The 14,770-nt window shown below is 37.6% G+C and overlaps 1 protein-coding gene across 1 annotated transcript in view; it reads left to right on the forward strand.

Annotated features, from left to right (window-relative positions):
* Positions 1–14,770, forward strand: part of slc35d2 (solute carrier family 35 member D2) — a 17,333-nt gene continuing 2,563 nt past the window's right edge. Inside the window, exons 1-11 of the mRNA XM_061899925.1 lie at positions 1–236; positions 330–363; positions 435–521; positions 7,322–7,389; positions 7,468–7,539; positions 7,817–7,885; positions 7,950–8,052; positions 8,177–8,269; positions 8,353–8,420; positions 13,041–13,119; positions 14,662–14,744. Coding sequence (XP_061755909.1) covers positions 97–236; positions 330–363; positions 435–521; positions 7,322–7,389; positions 7,468–7,539; positions 7,817–7,885; positions 7,950–8,052; positions 8,177–8,269; positions 8,353–8,420; positions 13,041–13,119; positions 14,662–14,744 — 896 coding nt within the window. The 5' untranslated portion in view covers positions 1–96. The remainder of the gene's footprint in view (positions 237–329; positions 364–434; positions 522–7,321; positions 7,390–7,467; positions 7,540–7,816; positions 7,886–7,949; positions 8,053–8,176; positions 8,270–8,352; positions 8,421–13,040; positions 13,120–14,661; positions 14,745–14,770) is intronic.

Here is a 14,770-nt window from a genome sequence, read left to right on the forward strand (position 1 = left end):
TTGGCCCCGCCCACCTCATCCCAACAACTGGAACACGGAAGTGGCCGAGACGTCCCTCGAGTGGAGTCCAGCCAGTTTGGCTCAAGAGTGACAACTATGGACGCATCGTCCCAAAAACAAGAACAAGGCAAAAAAGAGCAACACTCGGTCTTTGTCAAGCTAACCGCCGCTCTTTTTTACGCTGCGTGTTCGCTTCTCATCACAGTGGTAAACAAAAGTGTTCTGACGAGCTTCAGGTAGGCGGCGCTGTGGCTGCTACAATAAAGGAAATGTGTCTGCTGTAGGAATACAAAAGTATTTCTCTTTAAAAGTTTTCATTTATTTCACAGGTTTCCGTCCTATCTGTGTCTGGGGGTGGGCCAGGTGAGTCAGTCAGGTGCGCTTTGTTCTGTCAAAGTATGACAACTCTATCTACTTTTTTTTTATCTTTGTAGATGCTCACCACCCTTGCTGTTCTCCAAGTGGCAAAAATTAGCAAAAAAGTGCACTTTCAAGATTTTGACAGTGGAATTTTCTGGAAAGTAAGTATTTCTGAATTGATTCAAATCTGCTTTTTGGAGATCGTTCGATCCAATCCCCTTTTATTTACGGTATACAGCACATTTAAAAAACAAAAATATTGCCAAAGTGCTGCACAAAAATATGAAAAACAAAATGCAAATACTATCTGTAGCTCCACCAATGACTGAATAAAAACAAAATAAAAAAATAAGTATGATTAAAAATGATTTCAGAATAAATATGATTGAAAATGATTTTAGAACCTCTAAAGGCCTTAGTGGCCACATGCGTGGACAGCACCTTTTAGCTCTTATTTCCAAAATGGTGTACGCTACTGAATTGGGATCTTGTGGCCCTTATGTGGACACTTATATTGTCATCTGGTGGTGTCAGAAGAGTATAACATACAATGGAATTAGGGGGGAAAAAGTGTAAAAATAAGAATTGGCATGTCATTAAACATTAAGTACACATTGAGCACGTTCAGTGGAAGGCTCAGACTCCCAAAATGTAACACGGAACGACACAGGAGGTCCTTCATACCAACAGCCATCAGACTGTATAATGCATATGTTCCTTCTTGACTGCACTTAAATGTAGAATATATGTAGAATATATTTATACTATTCATATATTACATATATAAAATATACGTCATATATTATTCATTATTATTATGGTTTATTGTGAGAGAACTGTGGTGCTGAATTTACCCCAGGGATCAATAAAGTACTTTCTATTCTATTCTATTTGTATTTGTTACTTATGGAGTAAGTCCATCCATCCATCCATCTTCTTCCGCTTATCTGAGGTCGGGTCGTGGGGGCAGCAGCCTAAGCAGGGAAGCCCAGAATTTCCTCTCCCCAGCCACTTCGTCCAGCTCTTCCCGGGGGATCACAAGGCGTTCCCAGGCCAGCCGGGAGACATAGTCTTCCCAACGTGTCCTGGGTCTTCCCCGTGGCCTCCTACCGGTTGGACGTGCCCTAAACACCTCCCTAGGGAAACGTTCGGGTGGCATCCTAACTAGATGCCTGAACCACCTCATCTGGCTCCTCTCGAAGTACATCATATAAAAAGATGATTCTTACTTTTTTATTCTAATTAGGGTCCAATAAGCCCAAATAGCAAAGAGAAATAAAATAAGCACGTAAACAAACAATTTGGGACTTAGGGTAAAACGAATTAAAACAATAAATACAAATAAAAAAATGTAAAAACACAGAGGACCACACAACTCACGTCGTGTTAAAAGCCAGAGAATAAAAGTGGGTCTTAAGACTCTAGTACAAAGCGTCCGTCTCTATCTACCCTTTGTCCCTCTACTTTATGGGTGTCCAAAGTACGGCCCAGGGGCAAATTGCTGCTCAAAGCTTATTTTTTATTGGCCTGTGACACCATTCTAGCAGTGGTGTGACGTCAAGGCCAGCAAGGCCTTCTCTGCTGGCCTAACATAACCAAAAATCATGAACATAATTAAATATAAAAGTATTTTTTAATTTACTTTCCCTTAATATCGAAAAATATTCATAATCTCTTCATCTCATATTATGCTTCTTCCAGCGTTGTTGTTTTTAGGTTATAGAGTTTTTATCCAATCAGAATTCAGCTGGCTTAAGTTGTCATGTCGTACGAACTCTGCCCGAAGCCTTCAGAATCAACAATGCTGGCGTCTGTGCATTGTAAGTGAACGGAGACATACAGTTGACAGACAGTTGCGATAGCCAATCAGATTACGAGTTGTTGTCAGTAAAGCCTTACAGATGGCCAAAGGCAGATATATATTGTGATGTTATGAGCAAGGTAACATACAAACTCCATTATACAGCATGCCACAGTGGTGAAGAGCATGTGCAGTCGCCGTGTTTAGCAATGCCAGCAGGATGTTTTTGATAAGAACATTGTGGAGTAAACTTTCAGAACTCAACCAACACGCCTCGTCTACATCTTTTATGATTAGACAAGACAAGACATATATTTGCAAGACCATTTTCAAGAAGGATATTTAAAGAGAAACTACATCTTGTGAGACGATGTCTGCCAACCCCGGAAGCTCGAATGGGTTCTACAGATTATAAATTCAGATATATTATTTCTTTATTTTTTTTACGTTTAATATTTTTTTGCCATTTTAATTTTGACAGCACCGTAAAAGATATATTTTAATTGTCGATGCGGGTTTATTGTTTTTTAAATGCGCCAGAAAATAACCCGTTATGTACACTGTTGGTGGTGATTCAATGCCCAGTAGTGCGTAAATGTGTTTCTGTATAGTATTTCTTCAGCAATGGTCATGTGGTGACATAAATGATGGTATTTTGAAAGGTAATCATAACCTCTTAAGGCCCAAGCTGTTTGTTTACATGCTTTTTTTTATTTTTATTTGCTATTTGGGCTTATTGGACCCTATTTAGAATAAAAACTAAGACTCATATTTTTATAAGATATACTTAGTCCATAAATAACAAACATGTACTTCATGTTTAGTGACATGCTAATTCTTATTTTTACACTTTGTTTTTCCAAATTCCATTGTATGCTATACTCTTCTAATACCACCAGATAGCAGTATAAGTGTCCACATAAGGGCCATAAGACATCAATTCAGTAGTGTACACAATTTTGGAAATAAGAGCGAAAAGGTGCTGTCCACGCATGTGGCCAACTAAGCCTTTAGCGGTTTTTAAAGTCGGCCCGCCGCTGCATTCTACAGATGAAGCAAACATGTCCCAAATTAGAACAATACAAGCAAACTAATGAAGAGGGAACCAGCTTAATTTTCCTCAAAAATGTGACCTGACAACTAAAACGACCAAATGAAACAAACATGTCCCCAATTAGAACAATACAAACAAACTAATGAAAAGGGAACCAGCTCAATTTTTCTCAAAAATGTGACCTGACAACTAAAATGACCAGGTGAAACAAACATGTCCCAAATTAGAACAATACAAACAAACTAATGAAAAGGGAACCAGCTCAATTTTGCTCAAAAATGTGACCTGACAACGAAAATGACGAGATGACCAATGACCAAATTACCAAATGGCTGGTCTCTCTGTGTATGGTTGTTGATGATATCCGTATGTACAGTCATGAGGAACAAACAGTACACATTTCTTGTAAATATGGAAAAAAAATTTAGTTTGCAAAAGTCATCAAAAAGAGGCCCTTTTCCACCAAAAGTTCAGGAACTTTTGATTCTTGGAACCTCTCGTTGTCCTCTCAGTAAATGATGAGGGTCAGTTGATTCCTTGTGGTCCATTTCAGCTGTAAATAACAATATACAAATAATAAATGTCAGTTTTTATCTCACGCCGACAAAATAAACACATCGAATTTAGCGTTAGCTTGTTAGCGTTAGCGTTCTGTACACTTAGGTTGAGGCTAATAATTACACAAATGGAGTGTTGCACTGGCTACCTTTGCAACATGTAATAAAGTAAATGAATGTGAGTGTGAATGTTGTCTGTCTGTCTGTGTTAGCCCCGTGATAGCTGAAATAGGCACCAGCGCCCCCCGCGACCCCAAAGGGAATAAGCGGTAGGAAATGGATGGATGGAATTAGTATTTGATGTTATTGACCTTTGTTCCACTCGAGTGCTGCCTCCCTTTTTCACATTGCTCCAACAAAGTCAGAGTCGTAAGCAGCTAAGGGCGTTGCTTTGATTCAGGCTTTATTAAAAGAGGCTGTCCACTTTTTCATTGATTGTTTTATTTGATTCATTTAAGGTTGAACAAAAAACAATCAACATAACATTTAAGATAAATAATGAACAAAAAGGCGCACAAAGAAGTAAAACTCATAATATCAATCCCCTATTTATACAGTTACACCATTTGTTGTGGAACTCAGAAGACCTGCTATATCCATATTCATAACAAACACATTTTGTAACATAACACAAAATAACTAAGCACGGAAACAATTATTTACTCCAATTCAAATCTTTTCACCCTCATGATTTTTAATGTTTTTTAATACAGCAGGGTAATTAGATTGTTTTATTTCTCTGTCAAGATTGTTCCATAAAATAACACCTCAGATTGATATACTTTGTCCTTCATCCCTGTTTTTAAATCTCGATTTAGTAAAGAACTCAGTTTCTTTTAGATTATATTTGCTTTCTCTTAACAAATTTGTTTTGAATGTTGTTTGTCAGAATTTGTGAATGTGCTTTGTACATGATTTTCAGGATGGTGTACTCTACCATTCATGCAATTTCAATGTTTAACTGATTGAATATTCGGTTTGTGGGTTCCCTGTATACATTTTCAGTAATAATTCTTACGGCTCTTTTCTGCAGAAGGAAGATTGGATTCAAACAGGTTTTACAGGCACTACCACACACTTCTACACGATATGTTAGATATGGAACAATCAGTGAATTATACTAAACATACAATGCCTTACTGAAAGTCCTTTCCTTTGTGTAAAATAGACACAGTTTTGGATACTTTAACCCTTGTATCATTAATATGTGATTTCCATTACACATTTTCATCAAATGTAACACCCCAAAACCTGATCTCCTTTGTTCTTTGAATCTCAACTCCTTCGACATAATGAAGCATACAAACATTTCCTATTACTACAAAAAATCAGAAATTCATATTTGCTAGTATTCAAGTATAATTAATTTACATCAAACCTTCTTTTAATTTTGATGAATTCGTTTTCAACCACCTCAATATTTTGTCCTGAAAAAAAATAGGGTTGTGTCGACTCGTCCACAAATAAAATACACTGAAACAGTTTGGAAACCATGGTAGTATTGACATACATGAGAAACCGTATTCGTCCAAGCACCGATGCTTGTGGTACTCCACGACTGATATTATGTAAGGCAGACTTCTAATTGTTAACTTCCACAAACTGTTTTTCTGTCCTTCAGGTAACTTTTAACCCACTCATGAGCCACTTCTCTTATTCAATATTTATACAATTTGTCTAATAATATTTCATGATCAAGCGTTTCAAACGATTTTTGCAGGTCTACAAAAATATTTACCCGGTACTAAGAATAGTTTTTTATCTATTGCAGTTGAAATTTCTTCTGCCAAATTGTTGTTGCAGTTGAGTCATTTGGATGCAACACATTTTGACTATTGCTTAAAATATTATATTTATTAATAAATGTATCAAAGATTTTTGATAACTGTAGAAGCAGTGATATTGGTTTGTAATTGGAGAACTCATGCTTGTTTTCACATTTTCCTTCCCGTATGTTCGCGTATCGAAATGCAGTTAGTAAAAATAATAAACAACATGTAACTGCATATAGTTTAAAGACTACAGCTGTGTAAAAACACTACAAGATAGTTCCACTGGTCAGTGTTTCTCAGCACAAAAATTGTGCTGTAGCACAAAAGTTGCTACAAGTCAAAAGTAATGTCCTATCTTCCTTCTCTTTGTTGTCAAGTTTGTTGAAATACAATTACACAAGAAATAACAAATAAACAAGTCGTCTTGCATACTGTAAATGACGATCGTGTGTTTCAAAATAAGTTTTAGTAATAGCCCCAACAGTGTCCAACCAGCCAGACCCCGAATAGGTTCCAGGTTGTTTAGAAAAATCTCACCTCCCGAGGAGGAACAGCGAAAGGTTCCTGAAGAACTAAAATTACCCAGGCAGTTTTTGGTGGGAATACAGTGGGTAAATGGGAGTTACTGAAAATGTTATTGCCGTAAAAAATGGCCTATGGTTTTATTTGGCGAAATATTAATGTTGTTCATCAAGATTGATAAGAATTTAAATATCTCAAGGGGTTAGATAAGATATTAACACAAAGCTAAGATGTAGATGTTTTGTTCTGATAAATTAACATATGTTTGAGCTACATTGCTTTAATGTACAACATGTATAAAAGTAGCCCACACATCCTTCAACTTTTCTGCTCTATTCTATCTTCTGATCTCAACCAAACTAGTTGAGACAAACCTCTCAGAATCTGGGTCAGTGTCCACGGTTTCTTCCCTTGAGGAAGTTTTTCCTTGCCGTTATCGCCAAATGCTTGCTAATGTGGGGTTTAGTTAGTTCTCTTTAATGTATGAGTGAAACGGGCCTGGACCTAGCCCTTTGTGTGTGTAAAGTGCCTTTGGATAAGTTATGTTGTGAATTGGTACTATATACAATAAATACAACTTGACTTGATATAGTTTCTCACAAAAAAACAAATAGCCTATGAGTATATTGTGATCTTTTGTAGAACATCACATCTAAAATACAGACGGCAAACACAGCAAAGTACAGTCGATGATCAAAATGTATTTATTATTTTCTTTACATTCATTAAATTACCAGTTTTTCTACAGCCAGTTGTTGCCAGGCACAATAGAAATTTTTAAAATAAAAATTCTCAAAATATTACTTTTTTTACAAGTAACTGCTATACACAGCAGACTATGAAAAGGGAAACCTGTCAAGTACAGGATCATCCACGTCAACTTGAATTGATACTATTTACTATCATATACTGTAAACTGTACTGACATAAAATCAATCTTCTTTGTCGCAAAGTCATGTTAAATACAGAATTCATGCTGACTATGTTATTTCCTTAGTAAAGTGGTGAAGTGGACTCCACTAAATAAGTAAAGTACAAGGACAGCTGGCACGAACAAGAGTATCCACTATTTGCTATGAAATATTTGTTCTTTGTCATTCATGTAAGTTTGTTGCTAGGCATAAGTCATAGAGTTGCACAATCATGTTTTTGTGTAACCAGAATAACAAGAAAGGTTAGCACATTATTTCCGCAATTAAATACCATCTTATAATTATTATATATTATTTACTATATTTATATTTATTTTTGGCAGGTTTTCCCTCTTCCTTTGTTGTACATGGGGAATCACATCACAGGACTGGCCAGCACCAAAAAGCTCAGGTTTAGACATGAATGTGATAGGATTCCATATGTTAATATTTGTTATTTTTAATAATTCTGTTTTCAATGGCTTCACAGCTTACCCATGTTTACAGTCTTGCGGAAATTCACCATACTGATGACAATGACCATGGAAGTGTACTTATTAAGGTTGGTTTATTTTCTAGATACTATACCTCAGTATGTTGATATACGCAAAAAATACAACAAACCAAATACGTCGTCATGGAGTGCAAAGATTTCACAGTACAGCTCACATCTTAATTAGCTTCTAGCTTATACTGTATAAAAATGTTTTAAATAAACCTTGTGGGTTGTTGAGATTAATCTTGACTTGTCATAATCGTCTCACACTCTCTGCAGTAGAAGAGAGTACATGTATAGTGTTTGTAATGTTTTTTAGATTGTTACCATACATATTTTTTAGAAAAACATTTCCCAGAAGACTTGTGTACAGCGTTGTGACCATCGTCTTTGGTGCCGTCATTGCTGCTAGGTACGGTTTCAACTTTTTTAAATGGCAGAACATTTCCGGAATTACAATTTTTTTCTCCTTATAGTTCGGATCTAGCCTTCGATGTGGAAGCTTACGCCTTCATCTTGGTTAATGATGTCTTCACTGCAGCCAGCAATGTTTACACAAAGATGAAAATTGGCACAGAGGTGACCAAATGGCCATTAATCGTTGACTAGCTGATTGTATAACTGTGTGCACTTGTGTCATGTTTAATGATTGTGGTAGCTGTAGTTTGTGTACCCAGGATCACTCTTCTTTTTTTTTTTTAAGGGCCTTGGGAAATATGGCGTCTTGTTTTACAATGCACTCATTATTGTGGTGCCCACACTCTTGGCAAGTGCATTCACTGGAGATTTACACCAGGTAAGATGTTTCCCATACATGTATCTACAAAAACCCTTGTCACACACACACACACTAACTTCCTCATGTGTTTTAACATGCAGGCGGTCATATTTAAAGACTGGGTTGATGCTACCTTTGTTTTCTGCTTCCTACTATCCTGCATCATGGGGTATGTAATACGTAATGTATAACATCCCACAAAAGTGAGTACACTCTTTCCATTTTGGCAGCCCGTATATCTCCTCAAAGTACAGTAACCACGGAAATGGAACTTGGATTTACTTTAAAGTAGTCAGTTTACTTGACCACTCCCATCACCAACAGCTTCCTCAGCAAGGTACTTTGAGGTGTGTCCGGGCTCGTAAAATTGCCATGCGTCCCAGTTACCGTGATAGAATGTCACAGTTTTCTCTTAACAAATCGCAGCTCCCCAGTGTAGGCAACACTCATGCAGCCCCAGACCATGGCACTACTACAATATGGAGCAGCAGACAAGGCACAATTATCTTGCTACTCACTTGTATTGTTAGCTATTGAGACAATGATGTCTGTGTTGTTGACTCATTTTTACTGTATAGTAAATCCATATTGCAATACCAGCTGTACACTAACTACTCTTAAATATATCCACACTCAACTTCTATAGACTCTTCCTTGTGGTCTGCATAACATGTGATGGTGGGACTTTGGTCCAATTTGTGCATACAATCTTCAAGACACTCATTTTTCAAAATTAGTCATTTTGTGGCCTGTCTTTTTTACTTGCGAATGACCCCCTCTACTCCTCGCCCCCCTTCAGTTATCTTAGTTATCTGAGATAATCCATCCATCCATCCATCCATTTTCTACCGCTTATTCCCTTTCGGGGTCGCGGGGGGCGCTGTCGCCTATCTCAGCTACAATCGGGCGGAAGGCAGTGTACACCCGGGACAAGTCGCCACCTCATCGCAGTATCTGAGATAATGTATATCATTAACACAAACACAAAGTAACTAAATCACTGAATATCACTGAGATGAAATGCAATACGTAGGAACTACTTTTTCTTCCGCCAATGTATCTATGTAATGCATAGGCAAGAAAATTACTGGCAATTAAAATGAGTCACTCAGTATTATAAAACAGCAAGTGTATGTATCTTTTTATTGCAGGCAGATTTAGAGACACTTTTTGCAGAATTGAGTATAAATAAAATCACACCATAGTTTGTTTTGCCCTGTGTTTTTATACCGTAGAGATGGTTCCCCAAGACCAGCAACACTTGAAATACACTACTTTTTATATTTTAACAGACATATTAGGAATATTTAAACAAAGTATCGGTATAAGGTCTATATATCGTCGATACCAGCCTGAATAATACTCTAGATTGGATCGGTAAGAAAATCAGTGTTATTGCTCATCACTGCTTGCATAAAAGAGATTGCTCTTCATTGCCTCAACTACAGAAATCAATGACTTACTAGATGCATCACATGGAGGGGAACATGACTGGAGAGTCATGACATAGAACACCCTTTAAACACATGGTACAACACATAACATCAAAGGCACCCTATCAAAGCAGGTACATAAACACACAATGGTGAAAGCATATAAGAGGCAACTTGGCAAATACACTCAAACAGAAAAGCACAGAACTAAAAGAACTACCTCATTAGTATGTGCAGCAAGGGACGATGAGAACAAGGAAATGCTCCCGTGCCACACAACAATGGCAACGGTCAGGAGGATGCTAACGTATCATTACACATTCAGGCCTCGAATTTGAACTTTTTACGGTCACCGCAAGTGTTGTTTGAAAGGAGGGCTCATTTTTTAAGGCACTAAGTCAAGTTGGAAGAGCACCAAGGCAAACTTTATTTTATATATATATATATATATATATATATATATATATATATATATATATATATATATATATATATATATATATATATATATATATATATATATATATATACATATACATATATATATATATATATATATATATATATATATATATATGTATATGTATATATATATATATATATATATATATATATATATATATATATATGTATGTCTTGATTGGATTATCCAGAGAATAGTGCTCGATACCGTGGTAGAGCGCAATATGTAGGTGTGGGAAAAATCACAAGACTACTTCATCTCTACAGAACTGTTTCATGAGGGGTTCCCTCAATCATCTCCTGATGATTGAGGGAACCCCTCATGAAACAGTTCTGTAGAGATGAAGTAGTCTTGTGATTTTTCCCACACCTACATATATATATATATGTATATATATAGATAGATATATTATATATATATAATATATATATATACCTATATGCATTTATATATACATATATATGCGTATGTATGTATACATATACATACGTATTTATTTACATATACATGTATATGCGTATGTATATATATATATATATATATATGTATATATACATGTGTGTGTGTATATATATATATACACATAAATAAATAAAAGTGTATATTTTTATATCTATATATGTATATATACATATGTGTGTGTGTGTGTATATATATATATACACACATATAAATAAAAGTGTATATTCATATACTGTTTATATACAGTATATATATAACAGTATATGAATATATATGTATATATATATATAACAGTATATGAATATACACTTTTATTTATATATGTGTATACATATATATATATATATATATATACACACATGTATATATACATATATATATATACACTTTTATTTATTAATGTGTATATATTTATATACACACACATGTGTATATATACATATATATATATATATATACATACATACATACGCATATACATGTATATGTAAATAAATACGTATGTGTATGTATACATACATACGCATATGTATACATCCATATATATATATATATATATATATATATTTATATATATATATTTTTATGTGTATATATATATATATATATATATATATATATATATATATATATATATATATCCTATTTCTGGGGCTGAGGTCGCTGAGGTAGTTAAAAAGCTCCTCGGCGGCAAGGCCCCGGGGGTGGATGAGATCCGCCCGGAGTTCCTTAAGGCTCTGGATGCTGTGGGGCTGTCTTGGTTGACAAGACTCTGCAGCATCGCGTGGACATCGGGGGCGGTACCTCTGGATTGGCAGACCAGGGTGGTGGTCCCTCTCTTTAAGAAGGGGGACCGGAGGGTGTGTTCCAACTATCGTGGGATCACACTCCTCAGCGTTCCCGGTAAGGTTTATTCAGGTGTACTGGAGAGGAGGCTTCGCCGGATAGTCGAACCTCGGATTCAGGAGGAACAGTGTGGTTTTCGTCCTGGTCGTGGAACTGTGGACCAGCTCTATACTCTCGGCAGGGTTTTTGAGGGTGCATGGGAGTTTGCCCAACCAGTCTACATGTGCTTTGTGGACTTGGAGAAGGCATTCGACCGTGTCCCTTGGGAAGTCCTGTGGGGAGTGCTCAGAGAGTATGGGGTACCGGACTGTCTTATTGTGGCAGTCCGCTCCCTGTATGATCAGTGTCAGAGCTTGGTCCGCATTGCTGGCAGTAAGTCGGACACGTTTCCAGTGAGGGTTGGACTCCACCAAGGCTGTCCTTTGTCACCGATTCTGTTCATAACTTTTATGGACAGAATTTCTAGGCGCAGCCAAGGCGTTGAGGGGATCCGGTTTGGTGGCCACGGGATTAGGTCTCTGCTTTTTGCAGATGATGTAGTCCTGATGGCTTCATCCGGCCGGGATCTTCAGCTCTCACTGGATCGGTTCGCAGCCGAGTGTGAAGCGACCGGAATGAGAATCGGCACCTCCAAGTCCGAGTCCATGGTTCTCGCCCGGAAAAGGGTGGAGTGCCATCTCCGGGTTGGGGAGGAGACCCTGCCCCAAGTGGAGGAGTTCAAGTACCTAGGAGTCTTGTTCACAAGTGGGGGAAAAGTGGATCGTGAGATCGACAGGCGGATCGGTGCTGCGTCTTCAGTAATGCGGACGTTGTATCGATCCGTTGTGGTGAAGAAGGAGCTGAGCCGGAAGGCAAAGCTCTCAATTTACCGGTCGATCTACGTTCCCACCCTCACCTATGGTCATGAGGTTTGGGTCATGACTGAAAGGATAAGATCACGGGTACAAGCGGCCGAAATGAGTTTCCTCCGCCGGGTGGCGGGGCTCTCCCTTAGAGATAGGGTGAGAAGCTCTGCCATCCGGGAGGAGCTCGATGAGGTGGTTCGGGCATCTGGTCAGGATGTCACCCGAACGCCTCCCTAGGGATGGGTTTAGGGCACGTCCAACTGGTAGGAGGCCACGGGGAAGACCCAGAACATGTTGGGAAGACTATGTCTCCTGGTTGGCCTGGGAACGCCTCGGGATCCCCCGGGAAGAGCTAGACGAAGTGGCTGGATATAGGGAAGTCTGGGCTTCCCTGCTTAGGCTGCTGCCCCCGCGACCCGACCTCGGATAAGCGGAAGATGATGGATGGATATATATATATATATATATATATATATATATATATATATATATATACACACAAGTATGATATGCAAATAATCAAATGTCAATACATTGAAATATGTCATACATTATATGATACATTCTATCTTGTAGTAAACTTTAGTAAAGTTGTGTATAAACAAATATATAAAACGCCATGCAATTTTCATTCCACTATTGTTTACATCATTAACTGTTTAACGTTTACAAAAAAGAAAACAAATCATTTACTTTGTAAAATATCCTATGGGATACATTATGGTTGTCTCCTTTTTCAGGTTCGTGCTAATGTATTCCATCGTCCTATGCAGTTATTATAACTCAGCACTCACCACCACAGTCGTGGGTGCAGTCAAGGTAAGAAGATCTTGCTGTTTATTTTAAGGTGCATCAAACTCATTTTCAGTATTGGCTACCTCACAGTTACGCAAGCCTCTTTAGGACCGCGTCATCATATTATTACACAGTTGCCCCCTCATTTGATTTTTTTGTCATTGTTTACCAACAAACTGATGTAAAACCTTCTTTGGATTTAGAAGTCAAAGTGACAAGCAGATATTTAAGTTCAGGTATTGCAGGGGTGTCAAACTAGGTTTTATCCGGCCCGGATAAAATTAGCTGCTTTTTTCTTTTAAGGAAAGAAACTGCTGTTCTAAATGTGTCCACTGGAGCTCACAATAGCAATTCTGTGAGCCAAGCAAACGGTACACAGTAAAGGGTGACAGTGGCTCCTCCTCCTCGACCCACATGAAACTTAAAACTTGCTGTTTTGTCTTCTGCTTCAAACACATTGTTGTTTGTCACCTTCGTTGCCCCAAAATGCCCCAAAAACACAAGAAAGGTGAACTTAACCCTTTTGAATTGTTTTTGCCTCTGTTTTTTACGGTTTGTTGAGTTAGCTCTGGATTGATACGTGAACATGACAAAGGAGGTATTTGATACCTAGAAGAGCTTACATGTTGTTTTTTGTTCAATCCCAGAAAGACTGTGATTTAAAGTTTAATCTTGGCTTTGTAGATACACTGAGACAAAGTCAAAGCTCATTTTGTTTTTGAAACTGCACCAATTTCCTGAGAATTTTCAACAAATTTGAAGCGTTTTGCCTGGAGGATTATTTGTGATTTGTAGGTTTTCATAATGTGCTTGTTCTATTTTTGTAAACAACCAGGAGTTGTATTTATTTTTAAGTTATCATGCCATGATTTTACCATTGCGGCTCACTTGGGAATAGATTTTCCTCCATGTGGCCCCTGAGTTAAAATTAGTTTGACACCGCTGAGGTAGTGTATAATTTAATTTGAAAAAGAAATTACAGAACAAACCTTAGAATAACTTGTTGCGTCAAAAATGGAATTTGCATGCATTATATTTTTTATCAAGAAATATCAAATTATTAACGGTGACACCCATTATTTACAGGAATTTGCGGGCCAAATAAAATGATGTTAAAATGATGACTTTGACTTACCGTATTTCCTTCAATTGCCGCCGGGGCGCTAATTAATTTAAAACCTCTTCTCACTCCGGCACTTACCAAAGGTGTGCAGTAAAAATTGGAGTGTGATGTAAGCTTGGACCTTAAATCCCACTGAATAGCTCTTAATCTTCTTCCCTTTATGCGATTTCAAATTACCGGTATTGAAATCAGCCTCCTCCATTTTGAAAATGATGACAGGGGAAGTGTCACTCGTGACGTTAGGAGTTTGACCAGGCGATAATACTAAGCATGCGCTAATTATTTTGGGAAGCGAGTTTGACCCGGCAATAATTCAAGGCAGGCGCATAGTATATGCCCTGCGGCAATTCAAGGAAATGCGGTTTGTGATTTTAGCTCATAAGGAAATGTAGCACAATAAAAGCTAATCACACATCTAAAGATTGGTATGGAATGTTCCACAGAATGTTGCAGTGGCCTTTATTGGCATGTTTGTGGGCGGAGACTACCTCTTCTCTTGGAATAACTTCCTGGGCCTCAGTATTTGGTGAGTGTCCGACTTCTATTCATGCT

This window comes from Nerophis ophidion, linkage group LG01, assembly GCF_033978795.1.
Source record: "Nerophis ophidion isolate RoL-2023_Sa linkage group LG01, RoL_Noph_v1.0, whole genome shotgun sequence".
NCBI classification, from domain to species: Eukaryota; Metazoa; Chordata; class Actinopteri; order Syngnathiformes; family Syngnathidae; genus Nerophis; species Nerophis ophidion.